The 27432-nt window shown below is 33.9% G+C and overlaps 2 protein-coding genes across 2 annotated transcripts in view; one reads left to right on the plus strand and one right to left on the minus strand.

Moving 5' to 3' along the window:
* Positions 1–25771, minus strand: part of LOC136975303 (oxysterol-binding protein-related protein 11-like) — a 72530-nt gene extending 46759 nt beyond the window's left edge. The window contains exons 1-2 of the mRNA XM_067270349.1: positions 25711–25771; positions 6162–6316 (exon numbers count right to left, since the gene is read on the minus strand). Coding sequence (XP_067126450.1) covers positions 6162–6278 — 117 coding nt within the window. The 5' untranslated portion in view covers positions 6279–6316; positions 25711–25771. The remainder of the gene's footprint in view (positions 1–6161; positions 6317–25710) is intronic.
* Positions 11312–12064, plus strand: LOC136975306 (venom protein 29-like). Its single transcript, XM_067270358.1, has 5 exons — positions 11312–11421; positions 11493–11563; positions 11627–11734; positions 11827–11856; positions 11929–12064. The coding sequence occupies exons 1-5, from the start codon at positions 11331–11333 to the stop codon at positions 12001–12003; spliced, it is 375 nt and encodes a 124-aa protein (XP_067126459.1). The 5' UTR covers positions 11312–11330; the 3' UTR covers positions 12004–12064.
* Positions 25772–27432: the final 1661 nt, after the last annotated feature.

Consider the following 27432-nt stretch of genomic DNA (forward strand, 5'->3'; position numbering starts at 1 on the left):
AATTACTTCAAATTAAAACTCATATTATCAGAAAGAGCAGATGTATGAATTTCACATGATTTCAATTTATTGAGAAAGTTTCATGAAAGTAAGATTATTTTATCATCATTTATTTAACAAAAAAAAATCTACAAATTGAACATTTAATCAACTTGAAATATGTAAAATACAGTAGAGTCTTGACTGTCCATCACTCTGCAAGGTGGCACACATGAAATTTTTACGTTACCCCTTATTGACCTATGTGACAAAAAGAGACTGATGTACATGTATACTGCCAGTCACTAGTTGTTTAACCACTCAGCAGTGAGGAGACGTATATATACGGCAAGGGCGATCGTGTGGCGGTGGTGAGGGACATATATATATCCGCTAAATTCTTTGGGGTATTGCCAAAAACTACTGCAAAAAAAAATTCACATAAGAAATGAATTATGTAACAATAAAAAAAGACTTTTCTTCACTAGACGTAACTGTTTACAAAATCTTTTTCCAAAACGGTAATGAGAAAAATTGCATGAAAAAGTACTTTAAAAATTTCCCAGGTATATTCTCCACTACTAAGGGATATCATCAAAAAGCAGATACTTGCTCAGCAAATAATTAGTCTAATTCACAACACAACACCTTTACTTGTTGCCGAGATAGTTTTATTGAAAGAACTAACGTTTTCGGCCTACTCAATAGGCCTTTTTCTTTTTTTCCGTTACTGATGCTTTGAATTTTTAAACGAATGTATTCTTTTAATGGAACGCCAATGTTCCATTTTCAAAAGTTAAACCTGATGATGGCCTATTGAGTAGGCCGAAAATGTTAGTTCTTTCAATAAAACTATCTCAGCAACAAGTAAAGGTGTTGTGTTGTGAATTAGATATCATCATACCTGACTATCCCACTGCTGAAAGGTTAATACATGTGGTCAGCAAAACAGTCACATGCTGTGATTAATACAATAAACCAACGCATGAACTAGGTGTGTTTTTCACTGTCCAGTACATAATATGTATATACAAAATCCAGTAATCCAACAATTAGCTGTAATCTGACACCTGCCAGTCTGATGCATTATAGAGAGAGTACTATATATTTCAAACTAAAATTTTAAATTCAAATGGAAATAGAACAACAAAATAGAATCTCACTAATCCTAATTAATTGGGTTGAACCTGTTTGGATCATTCAAAATTTTTTCCTCCACATTTTTTTATGTTAATGTGAGGTTCCTCAATATACTATAGTTGGATGAGCCTGTTGGGATGACATCAGGATGACTGATTTACATCAGGAGTCAGTTTTTTGAGAATTGACAAACTAAGTTCACATATATGAGGGTTTTCAACATCTTTACACGAGTAAGTGTATAGAAAAGAGAAAACAGATTTGCTTTTATTTTCTGTTGATAAAAAAAATTTTAAATCTACTTTGAGGATTTATACATAATGCATATTCTGACAGTGAGAGCTAAGTGCATTGGCCATTTTGAATTAAATGGAATTTCAGACTACTGGGGATTGGATTAGCAAGGTCTTACTAATATTTAACAATTAAAAATAAAGCTAGAGAGTTAACTAAGTAAAATAATAATAATTGTTTTTTGTTCTATATGGTAAAAACTAAGAGTACTTAAGTTTGTTTATAAGAGATCAAAAAATGAATAAATTTTCATATTAACACATTGAAGTTGTGAATAAATTTCTTATGTAACTTTAGAAAATTTTATGACCATGACTAATTTTAAAATCTGATAAACTGGAATGAAATGACCATAATTAACATTTTTAATAAAATTTCCACTTATAGATTTAAATATCAAATATAATTTTAACATTATACATGATATTTTTAAATTATATATTATATTTGTAATAGTAATGATTGTAAACAAACAGGAAAAAACTGTAAAATTAATATAACATCTTTAATTTATTAGAATTAAATCTAGTAGTTTTGATATTTTTTAAAAATTTTAATTAAATCTAAGTTTACAATTATTTAAAATATTTTTATAATTAAATATCTGTAATAAGAATAAAAAAAACAGGTTTTTCAATAAAAGACTAATATCTATAATTAATCCTTTGTTTTCTAATTTTATTTTTAGATATAAGAAATAAACCTCTGATATCATTAATACAGATGACTTTCTAATTTACTCTTCATCCTAATATGGTTTACATAAAAAATTTTTAAAACAGTAATAAATCATAAATGAAAAAATTAGTTTAATAGTCTTCTGTTCTCATTAATCAACTGAATGAATATATCCTTTATTGTTGGAATCACCGACTATACTTTCATGAAAAGTCGGCCCAAAATGACAAGAAGCCATAAAGTAAAAATCGGCCTGATATGGAATTTAAAGTATTATTTCATATATTTTAATCAAAAATTTAATAACTTTCTTTAATCTTGGGAAATGTACTAATACATTTACCAAGTCTTTTGCTTTGTTTTCTTATGTAAATAAATCATATATAACATTTTAATCATCTGCATGATGAGTTAATAGTTTTGATAATTCATGTCTTTATCCCAGATCAGTTTATTTCATTCTTAAAATCAAATTTCGTGAATAAAACATATTGACAAATTTACTAACTTAAATATTCAGATTATTATTATTCAATTAATCTAAAAAATTTTTCTTAAATTTAATAGGATCCAAACTAATGAAACAAAAATAGCCATCTTGAAAAGAATATACACTGTATTTACTCATAGTAAAATGCCATCAAATCTAAAATGCAACTTAATTTCCACTTAACCCACAGATTTTCTTTTATTTTTGAAAAAACAGACCACAAGACATATTTATGTCAACAGAAATGACACAAATCTGTTGACACAAATTTTTACAGTATTTATTGCACAATAAAGTAAGTTATATTACTGTCTTCCATGGTATCAGAAGTGGAAACCTTGTGGCTGTATGCCATAATTTTATGTTAGAATATTATAGTTTGCAGCTTCTGTTTTCACTTTTATCTTTTCCCGCTTCTGGAATCTTCTCTTGTCCTCATTTCTACTTCACTTGATTGATGACTATTGTTCTGAACTGTCCCTTAGAGAGAAAAAATGCCTAAGAGGCTAAAACGGGAAGGGAATCATTTTTCGGACTGGGAAGAGGGTGACAGTGGCTAGAGGAGTTCAATCCTTACCATTGCAAGGAACCAAAGAATTTCTTGAAAGCTTCGTGCAACAAGAATCCTGAGATGTCAGTTAATTGTTGGTAAAGAGAGACTCCTTTGATCCCTACAAAAGGGTACATCAACCTCCCCAAAAAGAAAAAAGGACTAATAAGGAATCATTGGAAATCATCAAACGTAATCATCTTCAAAATAAGGAATCAACGTGTAAGGGTACCTCTTTCCTTCCCTTCCCTTAGTCTATTTTAATTTTCCATTTCATCTCTATAGCTGTAAGTTAGTTTAAGTTAGTTGTAAAGATTTTGTAGTACTAGTCATGCCTGCTAACAAAATTGTAAGACGTGGGAATCTATTATTCTTTTGCTTGAGACCACATGTTGGATACTTTGTTTTTTGTTTGCTTGGGCAGAGCTGGGCAAATGCTCTATAATTGGCACTCTTATTCCTTTTTTTTGTGTTGTTATTAATTATTAAATAAATTGTTTAAAATAACATACTGTCTTAGTCATATTATACAGGGTTTGTTCAATAAGTATCTGGACTGATTTTTTCCTGTTAATGGGAAGGGGTGACGGTTTCTATGGGCAGGTTTGGTGGTGGGGAATGTCATGTAAGCTGCTAGACCCAATTCAGTTGTCTCCAAGCCTTTGGAGTGTGTACACTGTGTGCCCAGTTTAGTGCTTGTGTCAAGAGTCAAGATGCAGCGAACCATTGAGCAGCGTTTTGCAATCAAATTTTGCACTTAATTGAACAAATCCGCTACCAAATCTTTGGATATGATCTGTGAGGTTTGCAAGGATAAAGCCAGTCCAGAACGCATGTTTTTGAGTGGCATAAAAAATTTAAAGACGACCAGCAGATATTGAAAATGAACAATACGGCCGGATCAGTGTGAGAACTTTTCAAGATTAGGGTCTGCTGTGTCTGAAATGAGATCACCGAAAGCTGGATGCTCCATCATGACAATGCACCCAATCACATGTCGCTAATTATGGGGGAAGCATTGCCCAAACACAATGTGTTAACGCTGCCCATAGGTGGTTGGCACCCTACAGTCCAGAAGTGGCTCCCTCCACTTCTTTTTGTTTTTTCGTATCAAAGGAGCCCAAAAAGACATTGTTTTGGGATGATAGAGGCGATCCAAGCGGCTTTGATGGGGTTCCCAAATAACCTTGCAGTTGCCGCCCTCCACGAAGCATATGAAGATCAGAAAAAGCATTAACAGTGGTATAATGATGCAGGAAGATCACATTTTGAAGATTATTAGCTGACTGTACATATATCTTCAATAAATTTTTTTTGAGACTTCAGTCCTGACACTTATTGGACAAACCCCACATTATTACATCTGTGACCTTACGACATAAAAGTATCATTCACAACCTCTTCACTTTCCACGTTAGGCACTTGCAAATTAACACAGGATTTGTAAGCATCAAATCCTGTGTTGATGCTTACATCTTCCAAATTTGATGCTTACATCTTTCCACACAATCATCTTCAGAGCCGTTCGAAGCATCGGAAATGCAACAATTTCTGGGATTTTCATCCAAGTATTTACATTATTACTGTAACAGACTAGCGAGATTGAGCTAAGTTGAACTCTTTTATACTTATAAAATAACTGATAAATATAATAATTTGTTATTGTTATAAAAATGTTCTAAATTTAAGAAAGATTTAGATAATTTTTTTCTTTGTTTTTTTCCTCCCAAAAACACTAAGGTCAACTTGGATGGAACACCTGGCCAAGTTGACAAAGTCATATGGGCATGGAGGAACAGAATTCAAGACATCCGAGTCAACTGTCCATAAAAAAAAAAAAATTTCCAAAGAATCTACATTCGAATCAGATTCGTTAAAACTGTGAGCAGCTACTATAAAATCCACATTACTTGACCAGCAGATTTAGAACATCAAATTACCCGAAATAAAGTCGTCAACAAGCAAACTTTTCTTTTACTAAAAACCTATCTTTACGCACAATATTAATACTTGAAAGGGGGATACTATAGATTACCAACTATAGAATTTTGGGACTTTGAGTATACTTCTGAACTGAGGGGACCGATACGAGTTCAACGATACCCTACTTTTGAACTAGAGATGAAAAATAAGAAAGCTATCATACTTTTTTCCAGCAATCACGCAATGATCGGGAGTTGCGTCACTCTCTTTGCTAAGTCTATTGCGTGTTTAACAGACAGTCCGGCAAGTCAGCCATATATACCTTTCAACAGAGGCAGATGCCGATCCAGGAGCACACTGATCGTCTGCAGTTGGAGTTAAGTCCTTTTCACACATCCTCACACTCCTCGACCTCAGGGCCTACGGTCCCTCAGCCGCCGACATGCTCGCTATCACTCGTGGTCGGTTAGTACTACGCACCACTATCACCACTATCGCGACTTGTCCAACAAACCTAACCTATCCCTCCGGGAGACGACCGTCACCACTAAGCAACAGAAAAATCTGAAATGGCATGGAATGCACTGTGAAAGGCAAGAAATCGTAAATATTATAACTTTCTTATTTTTGGTCTCCAGTCCAAAAGTAGGGTATCGTTGAACTCATCTCGGTCTCCTAAGTTCAAATATATACTCAAAGTCCCAAAATTCCATAGGTGATAATCTATAGTACAGCCCTTGAAAGTAAATAACCGATAAGATCTGTCCAAGTTTCTACAACAACCTGAATAATGAAACTAGAACACGAATTCTGAAATGAAAGCACATTTTAATTAGCAATTCACAAATCTTTAATCATTATTAAATTCTACTGATTAAGATTTGATACTTTATAAACTGATAAGTTTGCATCATTTTATATTTCTTGTAAAAAAAAAAAATTGACACAAACCTGTAAATTCTTTATAAAATTAGGAAAATGCTTGCGTAATGACACAAACATAACCGAATAAATAAATTTTTTAACGTTCGGTGTATAATTAGTAACTAAAGTTGATAATTTCATATCATTTACAGTTACGATTAGAGAATAGATAAGGATTCTTACCTTGGCTCTAGCTAAAACAGACATAAGCTGTTTCCGTTCCTCTTCGGTCAGATCGGGGACCGTGCCTACGACTTCGTCTATCGCCTCCGAAGCTTCGCTTTTCGTCAAATCCGCCATCAGAAAAGGCAGCCGATCATCTTTTGAATTAGCGCCCTCTTTAATAATTGAAAAATAATTTTTTTATTGAATCATAAAATTTTTATCGTCGGTATTTTTACGGTTTTTAGATAATTCGAAATCACTGCTGCGTGTTCAGAGTCTAATCTGATAATAATATCAACAAAAATGTTATATATTTTGAAGAATTTAATATTAGAGATATTTAACAATCGGGCCCCGTCTCTCACCCCATTGTGGGCCTGGCCGAATACATAATAGACTTGCTAAAGAGAAGCCCTCTTAGGGCGGAAAGAGTTAGAAAAAAAAATTGTGCGACTAACTTATTGATGCGATTTTTAATACTTTTTAATTAATTAATTAATCGATCAAAATTGGTTAATATTGATATAAATGATATACTGTTGTTTGACGTACTTTTTTTTTAACTCTTTTCGCCCTGTGGGCACTAAGAGGGCCTCTTTTGCAAGCCATTATGGGTTCGGCCAGGCCCACAATGGGGCGACCGGGTGGTGAGGGACGGGGCCCGACATATCCGGACGGATCACCCCCTGAAAAATTCCTGGGAATTTTTCGACCCGTCGGGATCGAACCCGGGTCCCCTAGAAGCGGTAGGCTGCCACCTTGACCGCTCAGTCATCCGGCCTCTGTATGACGTACGGTAGACAAACAAAACCTGTGTGTCTTATTTCATAAATTTTCAATAAATAGAAGACTAAAAAAATTCAACAATTTCTCAACAGGCGTAAAAGTCGTATCTGTTTGAATTCTGAAAACACACACTGTAATTTGTAACAAATATTTTAAATAAAACGATTAGCTTATTTTAAAAAATCCAGTAACGAGTTGCGTAACTTTCCCGGCAAAAAAATTAAAAATGTGTGTGTATTGTCTGATATGAAACTTTATTTAAAAAAATATTTTATATTATTATTATGAAGTAGCATAAACAAATGCATAAGCATGTTAATTTAAATTTTTGCATCTTGCTAATAGCTCCAGGTTTGTTATGAAGTTATATTAGCGAGGTCGAGGCAGAAGTTTTAAACGCAAAACGTGTACGTCGGACGTTCGGCGCCGCTTTCCTGTAAGTCTGAAAGTTTGACAATGGCGTTTGGAAAATCATTGGAATCCTGGTCGACATTCCAAACGCCATTGTCAAACTTCTAGGATTACAGGAAGACGGCGCCGAACGTCCGACGTACGCGTTTTCACGTTTAAAACTGCGGCCTCAACCTCGGTATTATAGCAACGATATTTTTTAATATTTCTACATTATTATTGTTATCTACAATGTAATAATATAATGCAATCTTTAAAATAATCACAAAACAATTTTAGATATTTATATTACAAAATAAAGTAATGCAACACGTTTTTTTAAGCAACTATAGTTAGTTTTCGTATCAGTAAATTTAAACAATTTACTAGATAGAAATACTTATTAAATTCTTCATATGTATAACAACATAAATCAGTATAAAATTTTAGTATCTGAATTTATCCATTCACTTTTTTTTAATTGTTTTATAATGAGAAAACTCTTTTATAAACTTATGAGTTTTCTGATTTTACATATAAAGTTAAATGTGACCACGTTAATTTAGCAAATAAACAATTATTAATACAGTTTGTTTCCAGTCTTTTTGAAATTGTATATTAAAATACTGCATTAGACTAAAAGCGTGGTAAAGTTAAGCTTCGCGCTTCAAAGATCCCAAGAAAAAATTTGATTTGGCACAGTATTTTTTTTACATCTCAGATGTTTTACTTTGGATATCAATTGTTTTTTGGCTAATTAATTTTTTCACTGTTCTTCTATTGATTTCGTGTTATTTATGACTATTAATGCTTCGATATCATAATTTGGTCTTAAAATAGTCAATAGAAAAATAATGAATAAATTAAAACCAAGTTTAGAGTCAAAATTAAACTCGTTATATCCTTTAGTACGATGTTTTATAGAGAAATTTCAGATAAAAATATTCGGGTACCCAGTGGAGTCTTTCTTATAAAAGGAATCGTAGTGTGACATTAAAAATAAATAAATAAATAAAGTCGGAATAGGACTCTCACATTCCAAATTTGCAGGACTCGGACTTTTTGTTTACAGACTCCACCCCACTGCTGACTACGATTTCTTTTATTAGCGAGGTCGAGGCCGAAGTTTTAAACGCGAAAACGTGTACGTCGGACGTTCAGCGCCGCTTTCCTGTAAGCAGAGAAGTTTGACAATGGGCGTTTGGAATGTCGAGCACGATTTCACTGACTTTCCAAACGCCATTGTCAAACTTCTAGGCTTACGGGAAAGCGGCGCTGAACGTCCGACGTACACGTTTTCGCGTTTAAAACTTCGGCCTCAACCTCGCTATTATTATTGCTATTTTGTTTCTATTTTAATTAACTCTTACAAATTCCTGGGTTTTTCGTCGACCAGTCCTGTATCGATTCTGGGTCCCCACGGCTGTAGGCTGCAATCTTAACCGCTCGTCACCGACCTTATATAAAATGCAATCAATGTTTGTCATTTCTGCTATTATTTTTATGCTCAGTCTTTGATCGACTTTTCACGCGTTTTAGTCGGTTTTTGATGCGAGGGCGTTCAGAAAGGCCATTGTCTTCGACATCCTCTAGACCTGCAGAAAATCTTGTCATTTGAACACACATATGCGAGATAGGCATGAGTCCCGTAAGCTTCACGTAGCAGGCGAAGAGATTCTGTGCCCGTTTTCTTCGATTTCATCAAAAAATTTTAGGTTGTTACGCTCCTCCACTTTCAAGCTTGTTATTTTTCCGACGCGCGAAAAAAAAAAAAAAAAAGTTTATTTCAAACAGTTCCTCACAGCAAGCTAATAGCGCTACAGTTAAAACTTTGTGCTTGTTTAAGGAATTTTACCCCCCCCCCTCATCTGGCCCCCACGCGACTGTTTAATGCACAGAAGTCCAATCTTTTATTAAAGCCATAACACACATTTAGGGGTCTGGGCTTGACGGCCGGATGGCCGAGCGGTAAAGGTGGCAGCCTACCGCTCTGGGGGACCCGGGATCGAATCCGAACGGGTCGAATAATCCCCAGGAATTTTTCGGGGGGTGGTCCGTTCGGATATGTCGGGCCCCGTCCCTCACCACCCGGTCGCTCCATTGTGGGCCTGGCCGAACCCATAATGGGCCTACTAAAAGAGGCCCTCTTAGTGCCCACAGGGCGGAAAGAGTTAAAAAAAAAAAAAAAAAAGGGGTCTGGGCTCCAAGCCAGGGTCATTAGAGCAATAGGTCCACTTGGCCCTTGAATACAGGTGCAAGAGTTTGGAGCCCAAAAATTCAAATAATAATAAATAATAATAATTCATAGAAGAATTAATGCTAATTGAAAGCTTAAATAGGGTCAAAGTAAGACATGAGGCTAGTAGTATTAATATATGAATACTTTGCACAAACAGAATGGTAGTAGGTTGCTAATGATGGGTTTTCAATAGCAGTGCTCTCTGGTTGGCAATCAGTCTACAGGACTGATTGCCAACCAGTTCACAGGCCTTCACCAAAAGTTTGTCAACAAATACATGCATTTAGAAGAGGCTAGAACACTTCCTAAAGAAATGTGTTTTTTGGCCAGACGTGGCCATTGCCTATTATACTCATGCCACATGCCACGCCGTACCATTACAGAATTTGATACATCTCCGGAACAGTTCCAATCGGAACTACCAACTTTTAGTACTTCGATTATTTCCCGAACCCGTCTTACGTAGCCTGCTCGTTGCACTTCCTAGCTTATTTTTGATTTTATTATAATATATTGCAGAAATATATTCTTATTCGTTTTGTATAGCATAAATACGAAATCTGAAATGTAAAAATATTGTAATTTACTTTTCCATTGAAATCAAATTTGTAATTATTAAAGGAAAAACAGTTCTATTCAGTATACATATAGTAGCATACAGTAATATTCAAGTTAACTTCTACCACGATTAAATTTTCCTGTAAAATGTTAAATTTTGAGCTAGGAACTAAATTCTGATTATTATTGTAGTGTAGTATTCTAAATTTTTGAACAAGTGAGCAAAGCTCCCCTTAGCAATTTATATTAAACATTATCTAATGGAATATTATATAATTCTTTACAATTCCAAAGAATAAATTATCCTTTAAATTGAATCATTTTTATATAAGATCACTAATTTATAGACTAATTTAGAGAAATATGTTTTCCAAAGTAGAATGCAAGATATTTATTAAGTTGACACTGCATTAGATTTATTAGCTTCGGCTTAAAAGTAATAAAGCGTTTGATTAACATTTTTTAAAATACTATTATGATAAATTATTTTATGTATTTTGTATGAAATTAAGCAGGAACTTAAATAAAAAAATACATTAAAATATTTTTAATCTTTCTTATAAATAATCACAGCCCACAAATCACTGGTGCCGAGTGGATAAAATCGCATTGGTAATTGGTTACAAATTTATGCCTAGCTGTATGGAATTTTCAAAAGTTTTCTTCACATGTCTAATCCTTAAATAGCAGCAAGTGTCCTGCTGGAAGCACCCTTCTCACCTTCGCTGATTGCATTCATGTTGCATTGCCTTAGCTAATCAACCTTAAAAATATTTGTACTCTATAAGAGAAAACTCGGTCATCTTCTGGAAGAAAAATCAACATTCCGTAATGAATCAATGAATAAAATGTATATAAATTTAATTATGACTTAAATTTTAATGAATGTATGTAATTTTTATATCTTATTAAATAAAAAACCAAATATATTTGGGAGTTTCTTTATTGACGCAGTATATTTTATGAAAATTGAGCAAAGCATCACAATTTGTTGCCCGATTTTTTTTTTCTTTCTGAAATGAAGAATAATTCAGAAGACTTTTCAATTAGTTGTTAAAATAAAATAAAATATATCATTTTTAAATTTTTATCTAAAAAAACAGCACATCTACATTCATTTCTAATTGAAAGAAATCTACTAATAACATCCTGTAAAAGATTATATCTTTAATTATTTCCTATGCATTACATTTCCTTCTTAAGAAGCAGACATCATGAAACATTTTCTTACATTTAGTTTAATTATAACGCAGTTTTATGCTGCTTACACTTTCCAGTTAGACGAAGCAAAAGCAGCATATTGCAGTAAGAATTTACACACTTTTAAATTTAACCAAGCATTGGATATTCCTTAAAAATAGAAATATGTTTTCCAGCTCTGCCCGATGATTTTCAAGAAAGAATTCTCGAGTGCTCTATTTCCAGAAGCCCAAAAATTATAGACGAGGTTTGTATAACTTTTTATCCGGTTTTTGTCCCTTCAAAGAATTTAGAATTTTTATAGTTATAGCTGAGTGATATTTATGATCAATGTGTCGGCGAATTTTACGATTATTCCGAAAAATCAAAAGCAATCATCATGTATACGTGTGATTCAGATATATTCAATGATAAAAGTGTAAGTCGTTATGTAATCGACTTAATGTATTGTAATTTTCATTTATCTAATAATTAAGATTACAATTCATCTGAATTTAAATTTTTCTAAAGGTTAACAAATGCATTCGAGAGTATCGTAAAGTAAGTTATCGTATTAATCAATTATTATTTTAATATTAAATTTAATTTTATATCGAAATTAATTTTGTGCAGGACCTTCCGGAGATAGATGACGACGATTGGGAGATAGCAATAAATGCCCTTAAATACTGCTTTGTTAATGCATAATAAGAAATTTAATTTCTTTTTCTTGTAAAAAAGCTATTAATAAAACATTTTAATAGTTGAATATTTTGTAAATGAAATAAAGAGAATAAAATCAATTCTAAGAAAGAAAAAAAAAACTTTACACTTCTGTAATTCCAAAACTCTAGCAACCTCAAAATCAGTGGCGTAGCGTGGGTGTCAGCCGCCCGGGGCGGAGGAAAATTTCGCCGCCCCCTTATTTAGGTATCTCAATTCAAAAGACTAAAATATACGGTAATTCTAAAGAACTTTTTGGCAAAGAACAATCATCATTATTGTGTATTGTACAGGTGCATTGTGTATTGTGTATTTACTGTGAAATTCTGCCGCCCCCTAAAAGTGCCACCACTGCTCAAAATATCGTCTTTTTAAACCAATACATCACCAAATGCCGTAAATAATCGAGCTAACTTTTAGATATAAACGATTAATCGTTTATATCCAAAAGGTAGCCCGATTATTTACGGCAGTCGGTGATGTATTGGCTTAATGTTATCAGGTTTAGTGTGTTGTTTTTTGTATCGTCTTTTTATTTGAAAAAGACAATAAATTTACTATGAATTGTTTTCAAGTCAGTGGACAAATTTATTTTTTTTTGTACTTAAAAATATAATAAATAGTAATATATAACACTTTTAAGTAATATATAAACTTTTAAATTTAAAGACAATTTAAACACAGGTTTTAATTTTGATTTATGTTTAATAAAAAATTATTATTAATTCTTATTTGATTTACAGTAGAGCGTCGATAAGTGGAACGTCGGTAAGTGGAATGGCCGGAAAGTGGAACGATTTTCAGTCGGACTGTGTCGTGCTGAATCGAATGTTTTTGATACTAAATTTACTTCTAAAGTATAATTTTCATGTTTTTTATATTCTTTAATATATTTATTTTGTTTGTACAAAATGCAGAAATAATTTTTAACGATACGATAGCCTCGATGATTATTATAAAAATTTTCGTTAGGCTTAAAATCGACGAAAATTCAACACGAAGCGACACGCAACGGAGAAAAATTCAACAGGAAGCGATACGCAACGGAGAAAAATTTGAACATCGGACAGGTTAATGTATTTTTTCGTACAAAGTCGGAAACTGGAACAAATCATTAACTGGAAGGACCCCAGTCCCAATTGGTTCCACTTATCGACGCTCTACTGTATTTCATCTTAATTGTAATTTATTCTTTTTCTGTCAATATACAGAGGCGTCATGAATTAAATCTAATTTTGGTGAACAAGCAAACAAGTTTAGGAACTCAATTTAAACAATATGTATTAATATAATTGATTATATTTGTTTTAATTTTTTAAAACTTTTTCCAAGGCTCTTCTTACATGTCCATTTTGAGTTTGGCCAAACTCAATGGGATGGCCGAATAATGAAAGATACGGCCTGATATATCTGTGTCTACCCAGACTCAAACTTACATTTCCAGGGTGGCAGGATGATACTTAACAAGATGGTAAAACATCTTGGTTGTCCAGACATATGTGTATATTGAAAACACAAAGTGAAAAGTATTATATATCAAAAAATTTTAGCATTCAAGATTTGTAAAATCTTCAAATAGTAATTTAAATCAATATTAACTGTTTAACTGTATTAACTGTTAAGATACGTTTACACTCTCTGGAACCTGTAACCGGTGCGTAACGCGTATATATTGTATATCGCGGGTGAAAACATTTTCGAACAAGCGTGATGCTCTTCTTCAGGTCAACTGGTTAAGGAATTCCCTGGATGGAGTGTATGTTATTTGGTGGAATCAGGTGTCATTCTGCTGAAGCGGGTCCTGCCTGACATGCGCGGTCGTGCACTGGAGGAAGTAGGTGCGGGTTGGCATCTCAGGTGGCTAAAAACTATAGCCATCTATAACACTGACCAGGTAGCCACATGCATCAACTGGAAGGAAGAGCTGAGTCATCTCTGGCCTGGCAATCCCTATTAGATGCCATCCTACACCTACCTCCTCCAGCGCGCAACTAAGCATGTCAGGCAGGAATCGGTAGGATCAGGTGTCATTCCGCTTCGGTGGAATGACACCTGATCCCACTGAATAACATACACTCCATCCAGGGAATTCCTTAACCAGTTGACCTAAAGAGCAACGTGCTTGTTCGAAAACGTTTGTCACCTGCAATATACAATATATACACGTTACGTGCCGGTTACAGGTTCCAGAGAGTGTAGATTTCACCCCGGTGCTCAAGTTGGAATCATTTCTGTGTTAAAATACATTTCTAATCATAACTAGTTTACCTATATAAAAGTAGAACATTAAACAAATCAACAAAAATTTCAAGTTTTATACATTAAATTCTGGTAAACATTCAAGTCCAAAGCAGGATACAAATATAAACAACTCGAAACCCAATGTTATTAATCAAAGCCAAACGACTTTGATTAATAATGTATTAATAATTCAAACATAATGCATTGGACTATTTTTCGCTACTATTAATAATTAAATTTTAAGTAATTTGATATTAGAGATAGGTGTTAGGAGCCATATCTTATTAAATTTAATAATTATCTAGGATTCAAACCCATAATCCGGAAAAATAAGACCACCACTCTAAACTTTGTTACCAGATTGAAAGAATTGAAGTTCAAGTTGATGAAGTTTAGTCTAATGTGTTAGTAAATAATAACGAATATGACTTTGTGTTATGCTAAATCCAGAAATGTTGCTCATTTTGTGAGACAGGTAACATTCAGATTAACATTTGCATAAAACTAATAAAGTAATTTTATGCAATAAAGTAATTCTGTGTAGTCTTTACTATTATTGTTACAATATAATAGCGAGGTTGAGGCCGAAGTTTTAAATGCGAAAACGTGTACATCGGACGTTTGGCGCCACTTTCCCGTAAGTCTAGAAGTTGGACAATGGTGTTTGGAAAGTCAGTGGAATCATGCTCGACATTCCAAACACCAATGTCAACTTCTAGGCTTACGGGAAGACGTGCCGAACATCCGACGTACACGTTTTTGCATTGAAAACTTTGGCCCGCTAATATTCGAGAAATTAGGTAGTATTATTTGCATATTATCATAGTATAGAAAAAAGTTTATATATTGATCAGTTTGGAAAATATTTAGCTTTAACTGCATATCAAAGTTCATTAAAATACAAAGTTAAACTTGTTCCATAATAAATATTTATTTACAAATATATTTCTAATTTTTTCAGCAAACTTCCATTGTTGAATAAAATACTCAAAAAATTATATATAAAAAATAAAATATTTTACTCATCCAAGCAAATATCATTGAACCCGATGTACTAATTCATATCAGTTTGACAACAGTAGCAGCAACTCTGTAGATTCTTACTGGACAACTTGATTAGCAAACTTACATTAAACTTTATTCACAGATATAGGAAACTCCTATAAACAAATTTTCACTTGTCAGATAAATATGTAATTTATTTTAAGAGAAAAATTGGAAGTTAAATACTCACATCTTTCATATTGTCTCTCCTCTTCCTTATAAAAATCACTGCCATTCAATTGAGATTATGATCCCTTTAAGGGAAAGAAAAATAATTTAATGAAAAGGATAAAAATAGTATGTCTAATATGGAAATAAAATCAAAAATACATCTGTCACACACTTGTTATTTTGTAAGGCTTATTCCATTTAAACGAATGCGTGCCGGAAAGCACATTCATAACAGAATGATTTTGATTTAACGCGGGGGCAGAAAAAATGCTACTTCTTTGAATCAATTGTACATTAACTCTTCTGTACTGATAAAATTTGCTGCTATACATTTTGATCAATAAAATCAATCAATGTAGTATCTTGGCAGATGTTTATACAAGATTTAATACATCTGGGATCGTGCTTGGTGTCATTTTACTTGAAATGTAACAAGAGAATTCATTAAGACATGAACAGGTTAAACTTTTCAATACAATTATCAATGTAATGTAGTGTTACCACCCATCCGGTTTTCACCCAGACAGTCCGGGAATCGACTCACCATCCGGGTAAACTATTAATTTTGTCCGGGAATTTCGTAGAAAATTGTGAAATTACGATGAAACAAAGTTCTTGTAAATATTGTTATAAATTTACACCATTTGAACAACAAAAGACCTCAAACTCACTGAAACTCATCTGCCATGTTATTCTGTTTATGCTGACGTGCGACGCACAACCTGCCTTTCGACCTTTTGTTTATTTTTGCTTGTATGTTACTCCTACGCAAGTCCCTAGTCCCTAACTGTAACTGATTTAGAACTGGCATGCACGTTATTCTTCGCATTGTAAAATGACATTGCACATGCGTCGGGAACTTCTGTTCGAACAAACCTGATCTGCTGTCCGGGTCAGCGATATTGCAAAGGTGGCAACACTAATGTAATGTAAAAACTGAGAACTGTACTGAAAAATCCCAATTTTTAGTTTATATTATTAAGTTTTTGTATTTAAGATTCAGAATTTTTAATTTGTTGAAGTCAATTGTTATAAAATAATCTATAGGCATTTTGGAATGGAAGAATAAAAACATTTACCAATGTAAAGTTTGTGTCAATTACAAAACAAATTATTTCTGTCCAAAGCATTATTCTTTGAACTTAGAACATGCTAGAAGTTATCAAACTAATGTATTTTAAATTTGAATTATTGATACTCCAAATTTATTTCATTACATGTAAGGGTTAATGATACCTATGGTAGCGAACATGGCGGCTTGTCTCTGAAACAGTGGGGACGGACGTTCTAACCAACCACCTATTCTAATAAATTACCCCTATTCTAATAATTTTGTTGGCAATAATTATGGTAATTTATTAGAATAGGTTAGGTTAGGTTAGAATGTGCATCCCCACTGTTTCCTTGCTGGAATCAGACGAGCCACCATCTTGAAACCATAGGTAACATTAACCAAATTTTTTAAGCATGCTTATGTGACGACGGGGGAAGTTCGAATAAGTCGAAACCCCCTTTCGATTGACACCAATATGTGACTTCGGGGGGTCCGAAAGAGTCGCAACCCCACTCGAATGTCACCAATATGTGAAACGGGGAGAGGTCAGGAGAAAGTCGTAACTCCCGTTTCCGGTTTACTTGTCAAGGATGGCTGTTCATTTGTTAGCGTTACGCGTTACGCGAGTGGATAGGAGGGAAGACAGATGGAGTCGACGATAAGGCGAAGCGATATTCGAGACACAGAGGAGACCATTAACAATTATAACAAGGTTTATTAATATTTCACAAAGGACACAAAGACAAAATCTGACTAAATTCCCTAAGTTGCGTAGGGTTCGAAGAGAGAGCTTACAATTTCGGTTCATACCTCATTTTAGTTCCTTAGAGAGTTAACACTGGATATCCACGAAGGGAGGATTAGTATCCAATTAGGCACAGTTTTATATATTCGCGACTGAGCGCGGAGACATTCGGACAATAGGTCCGAGTAGGCGACGACGAGCGACGGCGTTTGTCCGGCAGATGATAAGAGACTCCCCGAGGGGGTGGAAGGAATGGCTTTTATAAGTTTTTGCCTGGGAAATCGGTCACGTGCTCGTAAGCGGATGACGATTTGTGTCAGAGGTGTTCCCGGGATTCAAAATATATGACAAATTTGGACGCTAAGTGTAAACTAAGGTTGCAAGATGATCTACCTGCATCCGAGGGAATAACGGCTTGTTGACTGTTATTTGGCCGGGGACGCATAGTTTCTTGTCCAGGGCCGTTTTTCGACAGGATGTTTATACTAGGGAAAAATTCCTAAAACGAATTATTATAAAAAGTGGATCTGATAAAATCCAGATCTCACACTTATCTCAATTAGAAACAGAGAAACATGAATAAAAGTTCAGTTTAAATACTGCAATTATTTCATTATTTTTACTGTACTAATTTATATACAGACGTACTGTATGATCACTGTATTTACTTGCATATAAGACGAGGTTTTTATTCATTTATCACATCTTCAAATTCCTAGGTCGTCCTATATGCATGAGTGAAAGATTCTTTGCGTTTTTGCAAATAATTTTTGTGAACCATGTATTTGCATTTTTTACCGGATGCTTACCCTCATGTATTTAAAAACATAAGTATTTTAACTGGGCCATTTGAATCATTCTTGTATACTGTCGGGAGTAAAGATGAATAGCAATAGGAAAAGCAAAACTTTTGAATTGAATTCTCAAATCACACGGGAGCACGATATAAGTTTTAATCCATTCTCACATGAAAACAGATGATCGTGTGGAAATCAAACTCGGAGAAACTCGTAAGTGTAATCGATGGAGAGTGGATTCGACTGTTAAGAATTGGCCAACTTATTCAATAAACTATTTACTTACTTAATTAGGCATATAATTTTATATACAAGATATTGTTAAATAAGTTTCAACCCAAAATATTTCAATCTCCACAGAAATTCAACAGAATTTATACGCTTTAACATTTTAGAGTGTGATAGAGTTTAGAATGCTTTTTTGAATTAATGGCATGTAGCATTTTTATTCTCTCTGTTGATGAGTCTAAGCTCAAAAGTACTTGAAATGAGATGTAAGAATGGTTTCTTATGATTTCTTATTTCTTACTAAATGTAATTTTTAAAGACTTGAGTTAAAAATTTAAAATTATAAGAGAAAATATTTAGTTAAGGCTTAGTAAACACTAGTGTTGTATGTTTTCCAAAGACACTTGGCAAGTTTTCCATCAAATATCTTTATTCATTTTAGTTTACTAAGCCTAAATTATAGAACGAGATACGGTTTCACCAAACAGATATTTAGTTAACTTAAAATTTCCTAGTAACTGCCACTCTGAAGGACCAAGATTTGAGTCTGAGTTGGATTCTAAGGAATTTTCATGGGTAATACGACTATTTCTAATAATCCAGCTGTCTCATTGCAGACCCAGACAAATCCATGATGTGCATATTAAAAGGCCCTCCCCTAATGCCCATAAGGCAAAATAATATTAAATTTAAAAGTTATAATCTTCTAGCAACCAGGCAGGTCATTAAAATAACAAACAGACTAACCTTATGCTTCTCTCAGCAGGACGGAAAATTTAAGAATCCTGGATTTATATTACATAACTAGCTGTTATCTGCGACTTCGCCCGTGCAGATTTTGCAAGCAAACACCATTTATATTTTATTTCAACAACAGTAGTAGTTGTTATATAACACCTACCGCTGAGAATGATGAGAATTACCGAGAATCAAACGAACTGTTTTCAATTTCATCAATTTTTTGGAGCGTTTACAATCGTTCTATAATCGAACCAATATGTAATAACAAATTCGAATTTAAAACGGTTCGAACATTTGGTTAAAAAATCGAAATATATAAAAATATTTATAACAATGTCTGAAACGTTATCAATTTAATACACCTAAGTACTCAATGAAGACTAAACATAGTTGAAAACAAAATATTGCATCTAGAATAGTACAGTAGAAGCCATTCTTCAGGTTGAGCCTTAATCCTCTCCCTCTCCCCCGTAGGGAATTTCAAAAAATCCCTTCTTAGTGTGCATTTTCATGACGTACCCTAACTGTGTGATTCATCATCGCCCAGAGCAGTTTGCTCTGGGCAATGATGAATCAATCATTCAGGACAAGTAATTTTATATATTTAGATGATCAAAATTGATTATTTATTTGGTCTTCTCCTAAGACTTGCTTCAGGTCTTCTCCTAAGACTTGCTTCAGGTCTTAGGAGTAGACCAAATCAGTTTGTTTCGTCTTAATTTTCTCACATTTGTATAAATTTTTTCCTTCCTGCTGGGAGAAATATAAGGCTAGCGTGTTCCTTGAGATATTAATTTAGTATATTATTTTAATTTCTAACTTTAAATTGCTTAATTTTTCTTCTAATAGAAACTTATTCCTTTCTATTTGTGTAAAATAAAATAGTAACATTTGATCTACAGTAACATCCAGTAGACATTTTGTTTGACAAGCAAATCAGCTTTCTAAATAATATTTTATGTAATTGCTAACTTTTATATGAAATGTTAAAAACAACAATTATTCAAAATATATAAATATGATTTATGAATATTGAATATAATATAAACTTTTACTTACTCTATAGTCGTCGGTCACGTCGCATCACTTAAAAGTAAATGGAGAATGGTCAAATAATGTTGATGCAAAGTGAAATATAATTAGTTATTAATTTAGGAAGGTCTTGACTGGGTAAATCAGATAATCAATATTGAACACATATAAGATGAACAGATTCCATCATAAAATAACACAATTAAAAAATTAACACGGATATTTATTTGAAACACACATTAAAAAGTTTTCAAAAGCATGAGTTTTAAACAAACATCGCCATTGAAATTCTAATAAATAAGGTTGAAATAATTTGGTATTTTTATAATATTGATGTTTTAATTTTTGTTTTGCTCTCGACCACATATTTTTAACGTGTTGGGTGTGGATTTCTGGATCTATGCCATCCACAAAATCTCGCTCGTGGACGCTATCGTGCTGATATATTCCGTCGTTTATTTGGCCAATTTTGGCATATGCAGAACAGTCATCTGATATAATCCTGCTTCCAGGCAATATATATTGTTCTATAATTGGAAAAAGCGTTTGAGCTTTCCTGTTTGGTACTTCCACTAGGAAACACTTTTGCGAATCACGTTCGATGCCTCCAAATACACATCTTCTATCGTTTTTAGTTTGTTCGCAATTATGATTCTTATGGAAAATAAATGTTTCATCCACTTCCACCACCTTTGGAAACCCGTTATCATCCAAGCCTCCTAACTGAACTGGATGGGAATCAAAGTAATTTTTGCAGATATCTCTAAAGAAATTATACCAATCTATGGCCACTTTTTTACTCACTTCGACTTCCACTGCGGCTATTCTGGACGGATACTCTCTTGACCAAAAATACATAATTATAATAATTTGTAGAATAGTTAAATGACAATTTTGAAAGACAGATTTTTTACGAATGGATTCTACGACAGAACACTTCTTACAACGCCACTGATATTTATCGATGACACTCTTATTTGCCGTCAAGCAAAGCGACTTGCTGCACGAGGCACACTGGCGTTCGTTTGTCAACAGACGCCTTTCTGCACACCACGTTATTGATGACTCTGGTGTGTTCAATTCCTTAAAGAGAGTTACTGCGGTCCATGATTCTTCTTTAATCTCGTCGGGGGTCTTGACGTTCGAGACTATCTGACATTTTCCTGATAATGTCATCTTCAAACATGCAGATTAAAAAAATGATAAGACAAAAATAACAATATTAACTAATTTACTAATTAAAATATATTATAACAATGCGTTTGCAGACAACTGATTGGTACATATTTTAACAATAGAAAAACTGATCACACTTTGCAACATTGTTCAAGCAATAACAGCAAATAATTGTTGGATGATTTATATAGATTGATTAACAGCCTTTCAAAAAATAATATAAAATTCTATTCAGTCAGTTAGGTTTGTATTTACAACGTGCCAATTAAATGATGAGACTGAATGCACTCTGCATTTAGTATTAATGTAAGAGGCCAAAATAATACATGGTTAGATTTATTAGTGTATGTCTGTTACAACAAGTGCAAGTTTAAACTTGTCTGATAAAATTTGTTCATGATTTATGATAGAAAGAGTAATAATAGCTTTATGCATGTCATCAGAAAATTGAAAATGGAGCAAAGAACAATTGCCAAATTTTATTGTAAATAGGGAAAAGTAAAAGCCAAACGATCACCTTTATGAATCCAGTGGCGTAGCAAACATAACTAGTGCCCGGGGCACGACACTTTATTGGCGCTCCCCTCCAGAAACACACAGTTTGTCTTGGAGACCTTTTGGGCGCCACTCTGCAAGTGGCGCCTGGGGCATGATACATCCTCTTGCCCCCCTCGCTATACCACTGAATGAATCGGGCAATAATAATGAGACTGTTCATTATGACATTGAGTTTCAAGAAACAAGAAAAGAATCATTATTGATTTTATGGCATGTGTTAACAGTGACCCAATATTTTTGAGTGAAATCATTAGTGGTGATAGTTGGATAACTCAGTATAATACCAAGATAAAACAAGCGATTATTTACAGTGACATTTTAGTCACTACTAAAATGTCACTGTAAATAATCGCATATATAAGAGCATATATTTTAAATTAAATTAATTAGAAATACGATTCAAAATTTGCAGCCTGGCGTTGGGACAATGTCACTATAAATAATCGCTTGTTTTATCTTGGTATTGTACTGAGTTATCCACTATCACCACATGCCATAAAATCAATAATGATTCTTTTCTTGTTTCTTGAAACTCAATGAATGCAGTATAAAACAAGAAAAAATTTCCTCTTACCCAGTACATTTTTTGAAAATTCTTTGTATAGATTCCTTATTGCTACTGATGTGTCTTGCCCCTCTATGTTGTACTTTTCCTGTTAACAATAGAGTCATACCAGTCATCTAATTCCATTATGTGAAAATTTTTGAATTGAAACAGCATTACTTCCCTTCCAAAATGGAAGTTTTGTATATAGTTAATTTTGGCCTCAGGTCCCTAATTTTTCTACATCTGGTCTCAACTTTCATCTATCTTACTCTGTTCTTGGATTAAAGAATGGCAGACAGATGGATAAATGCCAATGGGAATTTATAGGACAACAACTTGAAAATTGAAGCCCAACAAACATCAGAGCTCAGAATGGTATTTGCCATCCTCCCCCCATCAGAAAAAGAAAACTGTTGTTAAAAACCTTGAAAACCTTTGATATAACAGGCATTAGCCATTGAAAATTTGTGCCTCAAGGACAACAGTGATAAAAAATGTTCTAAGATGAGGTGCTGAAGAGGTTATGGGATCAGATTCATCAGGAAAAACACTAAATTTTGACTATAAAAACTGTTGATGTATGACAATGCACCTATAATATGAGATACAGAGGGCATCCAGGCTACAATGACCAACTAGCTAAAAACAGTATTAAAAGAAGAGTTCCAGAAGTGTTTTCAAAACTTTTATAAAACACATATATAGGTTATATAGATATTAGAAATGATTATTTAGAAAATATATAACTTTATTTTGCTATTAGTGTTATTTATTTTTTATAGTACCATCAGCCTCATTACTCAATTGGTGCATTTTCTGTATGATTATTTTGTTTCATAATTCTGACTCATTATTAATTAGGAAATCTCTCTCTTAATCTCTAATAATAAATGAAACCGTTCTTTCAAATCTAATCTCATTTTTATAAATTAATGCATTAGATGTTTACCTATTTGTATTTTATTTACATTTTATGTTGATAATATAAAATATTCTTGAACAGTTTTGCAAATTGTAGATCTATTTTTTGTAATTAGTGGCATGCAAATAAAAGTAACCTAACAGAAAAGAATTTAACGTTAAGAATTATTACAACTGAAATGGATCAGGCAACGTGATATTTGCAAACTATGCATAATGGCACAAGCTGGAGTTTGTTCTTTCCTGCTACAAGGTCTACTCAATCTACTATGAAATGAATAATCTTTTTCGGTATGATTTCATTTGGATCTCAAGGGTTCTGTGTGATGATACCCTAAAATAATTTCTGAAGAAGATGAACCCGAGATAAAAGCAACCACAAATGATTCTAATTTATACTCATTTCATTGTTATATTAGTGGTTGAGAATTTGTCAGACTAAATAATCACAATCTACATTCCAAACATGGTAGTATTGTAGTATATATACTGTAAATCAACTCAATCATTGATATATAAACATTAATGATAGGAGGACTTGAGTGTGGACTCTAATATCAATAAAAAGTGAAATACAGTAATGAAATTAATGATGATGACACCAATACAGTATTACAGAATACAGTAGACACTCCCATGTCCAGCCTTTCCAGGACTGATCAAAGGCAACCAAAATTTTTTTTTATGGAGAAACTAATAATAATAGCAATGTGGCAGCTATAGAGGATATTTGACTATATCTCCTGATGCCATGTCAGAGTACTGAGAAGTAGCACAATTCAATTGAAAGTGAGTTAAGTTACAGTTTAAGTGTGTTTCTCTCTGTCGTGTAAAATGGATGACTTGAACAAGCAATATGTTTGCATCAAGTTTTGCTGGAAACTTTGTTTTGGTCACCAAATTGTATGAAATGTTTCAACAAGCATTCAGAAATAGTGCTCAGTCAGTTCAAAACATTTTAATAGTATTCAAATATCAAAAATAGCTGCACTTCAACTGATGACAACCTGCACGCAGGCTGACCAATGGCCTGTGTGTGGGTATCTAAAGCACAATGGTTCTTTAGACAATCTGACAATCAGTAAGACTGTTTACAAAACGAGATCAGATTGTTTACAGAAGTGATCGCCAACCTTTCTCAAAAGCATTCTAAAAGTAAAAAGATATCAGATGTCACGGAGAAATAACCGAACATGACACGACAGTGACGGGTCATTCTCAAACACGCCTACTGGATAAGCAGGGAAATGTGTAAGCATTGCTAGAATTGCTGGGTTTGTACCTTCAAGGAACTAACTTTCAGTTACTGGTAATTACTTTTGTTTTCCTACATTTCTGTACCGGACATTTTTCGTCAACCCTCGTACGGCCATTGTTGCGAGACTGAATGTTGTTACTTCTGGTCAGTGGTACAACTGGGAGGGGAACCAAGGGACCTGGCAGCTTCTAAACAAACAAGAAAAGCAAAAAAATACTAGAAAATTTTCCAAAAATCTTTTCCTAATTAAAATTCTTTTTTTTTATTTACTGTATATCATGCATTAGTAATCACATAAGGTGGGAATTTTATTGAATTTGCATTAAAAGTTCTTTTTCCATTCACCTCGGCTCCCCCGAAATTAAATCCCGAGCGCACCATTGGGTTCAACAGGTGTTGTTTGATTTCGTAGACTATCCATCCACTATAGAATGAGAGGTCATCGCTGTCAATTTCTATGTAGGTTAATGTAACCCTTGGTGCCAAGATGGCGGCTCGTCTCTGATTCCAGCAAGGAAACAGAGGGACGCACATTCTAACCTAACCTAACCTAACCTAACCTATTCTAATAAATTACCATAATTATTAGCAACCAAATTATTAGAATAGGTCAGGTTAGGTTAGAACGTGCATCCCACTGTTTCCTTGCAGGAATCAGAGACGAGCCGCCATCTTGGCACCAAGGGTTACATTAACCTCTATGTGTAATATATATATATATATATTTTTACTAATGTTTTTAACAGTAATAATTTCCCTATTTTTAAATTAATTTTTTTATACTATATTAATGATTATTAGCAATTATATCCGTTATAAATGACCTTACATTAGCGAACACACACAACTTTTCGTCTAAGTCACACCTTTACCGCGAAAACTTATAACAAATCCAAGTACACGTGCCTCATTCAAAATTCATTAGGTTTCCACGTGGGAATAAAAACGTAGTATAAGTATAACAATAGACGAAAAATTAATCTGTAGATACAAATGTGGAAGCCCAAAGAAACATAATTTAATGCTAATAAATTCTTTTCTATTTGGGTACTTCTATCGAGTCTAAGCCACTAACGAATGGTCAGTTAATTAATAAACATTACCACGTGTAAGTCACTATTTTTAAAATTTATTAATTACTATTAATTAAATGCTCGAATCTTTCTTTCTCTCTCTTACCTTTCAGAATAGAATAATTTCAAATAATTGTCAATAAAATTTCGCAAAATTTGTACATAGAGATCGTAAACACCTAACCGACACACAAAGCAACGCGAATTTGACACACGGCATTGCTCCGTGTTTCGATCTTCGGTAACGCTGCCAAATCTGACAAGGTTGTTTTTTTCGAAAATTCATGTGTATATTAGTGTTATAAAAGTAGCACACTATTGACGCAACCGAACCGAAGACGTAACATAATATAAAATTTTGAAAACATAAATGTGCCCATGAAAATTTTTTTATGCTCTTTTCGTTCTGTGGACCTTAAAAAAGAGAGCCTTAGTATTCGAACCCGTCATAAAAGCCCGAGCGATTAAGGTGTCATATTACCCTCTGGTGGACCCGGGAACGAATCCGAATCGGTGGAATAACGCCAGGAATTTTTCGGGGTATTCATCCGAATATTTGACATTCGCGGTTCGATTCCGAGACGAGGAGGAAAGCGATTCTTCAGACAATCAGATGTCTGGACTGTATCAAAAAATATATATTTTGTTTTATTCAGACTGTGATCATACGTCTCCCTTTGACCCGGCTGTTATATGTATATGTGTATTATAAATTAAAAACAAAATGTTCCGTTCCCGCCGAAACTGGAACCAATACTTTACAAAGAAACAGCGCGTAAATACGTCACACCAGTCGCAGGTGGGGTCTACAATCCTTCATTCAAAAGGACCATACGTTAATGGAAAATGTTTACTTAATCATACCACCATGATCTTTCTCAAATTTAGTACAATACATTTTACGTTTGTGTTTTTACCCGAATAAAGCAATAGATTCAACACATTTATTGCTTTGTGTTTTAGCGTAATTGACAAAAAAAAACTGCTTGAAAGCGATTGTATTTAACCCTTTTGCTACAACGGCCGGATGGCCGAGCGGTCAAAGTGGCAGCCTACCTCTCTGGGGGACCCGGGATCGAATCCGAACGGGTCGAATAATCCCCAGGAATTTTTCGGGGGGTTGTCCGTTCGGATATGTCGGGCCCCGTCCCTCACCACCCGATCGCCCCACTGTGGGCCTGGCCGAACCCATAATGGGCTTTCTAAGAGAGGCCCTCTTAGTGCCCGCAGGGTGGAAAGAGTTTAAAAAAAAAAACACCTTTTTCTGCCGATTTTTGTGTAGTGAAGCTGTTTTTATACAAAAAAATGAATTAGAACAAAAAATATTACGGTATCTATTGTGAGAAAAGAATATTTTTAACAGCGTAATTAAGTATTAAGTAACAATGGAGAACAAGAGAAAGCGACGTGCAAAATTTACGGGCGCTGGAGGAAAAAAAGGAAAAAGAGTACTATGTTAGAACATATTCGATTTTCAAATTTAAACACATTAGTTCGGTTTTTCTCGACCTTTCTTCTTTAGAACATTCGATGAAAATCGAACAATATAATCAGAACACGTCGTGAAAATCGAACAATATTAGAACATTCGATTTTCAAATTCGACCTTTCTTTAGGAAATACTTAGTTTGTTGATGAAATTACTCTTTTTCTTTTGTGACTATGTAAGGTTTGGACTGGTGTAGACTGGGCTTAAATATCCCACTTCACTGACACCAGTGTAAGGTCGCCGACAGGTGGGGATAAGTTAATCCCGTGTCAGGATGACCCTAAGGGACGTTTGCATGTGGGTGTGGCGGAGGAGGCAAATGATGACAAGTGTTTTACA

Source organism: Centruroides vittatus, unplaced genomic scaffold (assembly GCF_030686945.1).
Source record: "Centruroides vittatus isolate TY-2023 unplaced genomic scaffold, ASM3068694v2 contig_370, whole genome shotgun sequence".
In the NCBI taxonomy this organism is placed as follows: domain Eukaryota; kingdom Metazoa; phylum Arthropoda; class Arachnida; order Scorpiones; family Buthidae; genus Centruroides; species Centruroides vittatus.

Bases quoted from the DNA above. Each gene is read 5' to 3' on its own strand.
- LOC136975306 (XM_067270358.1), top strand. From the start codon at position 11,331: ATGAAACATTTTCTTACATTTAGTTTAATTATAACGCAGTTTTATGCT. The intron at 11,564-11,626 runs GTTTGTATAACT...TTATAGTTATAG, and splicing joins GCCCAAAAATTATAGACGAG to CTGAGTGATATTTATGATCA. The intron at 11,857-11,928 runs GTAAGTTATCGT...AATTTTGTGCAG, and splicing joins GCATTCGAGAGTATCGTAAA to GACCTTCCGGAGATAGATGA.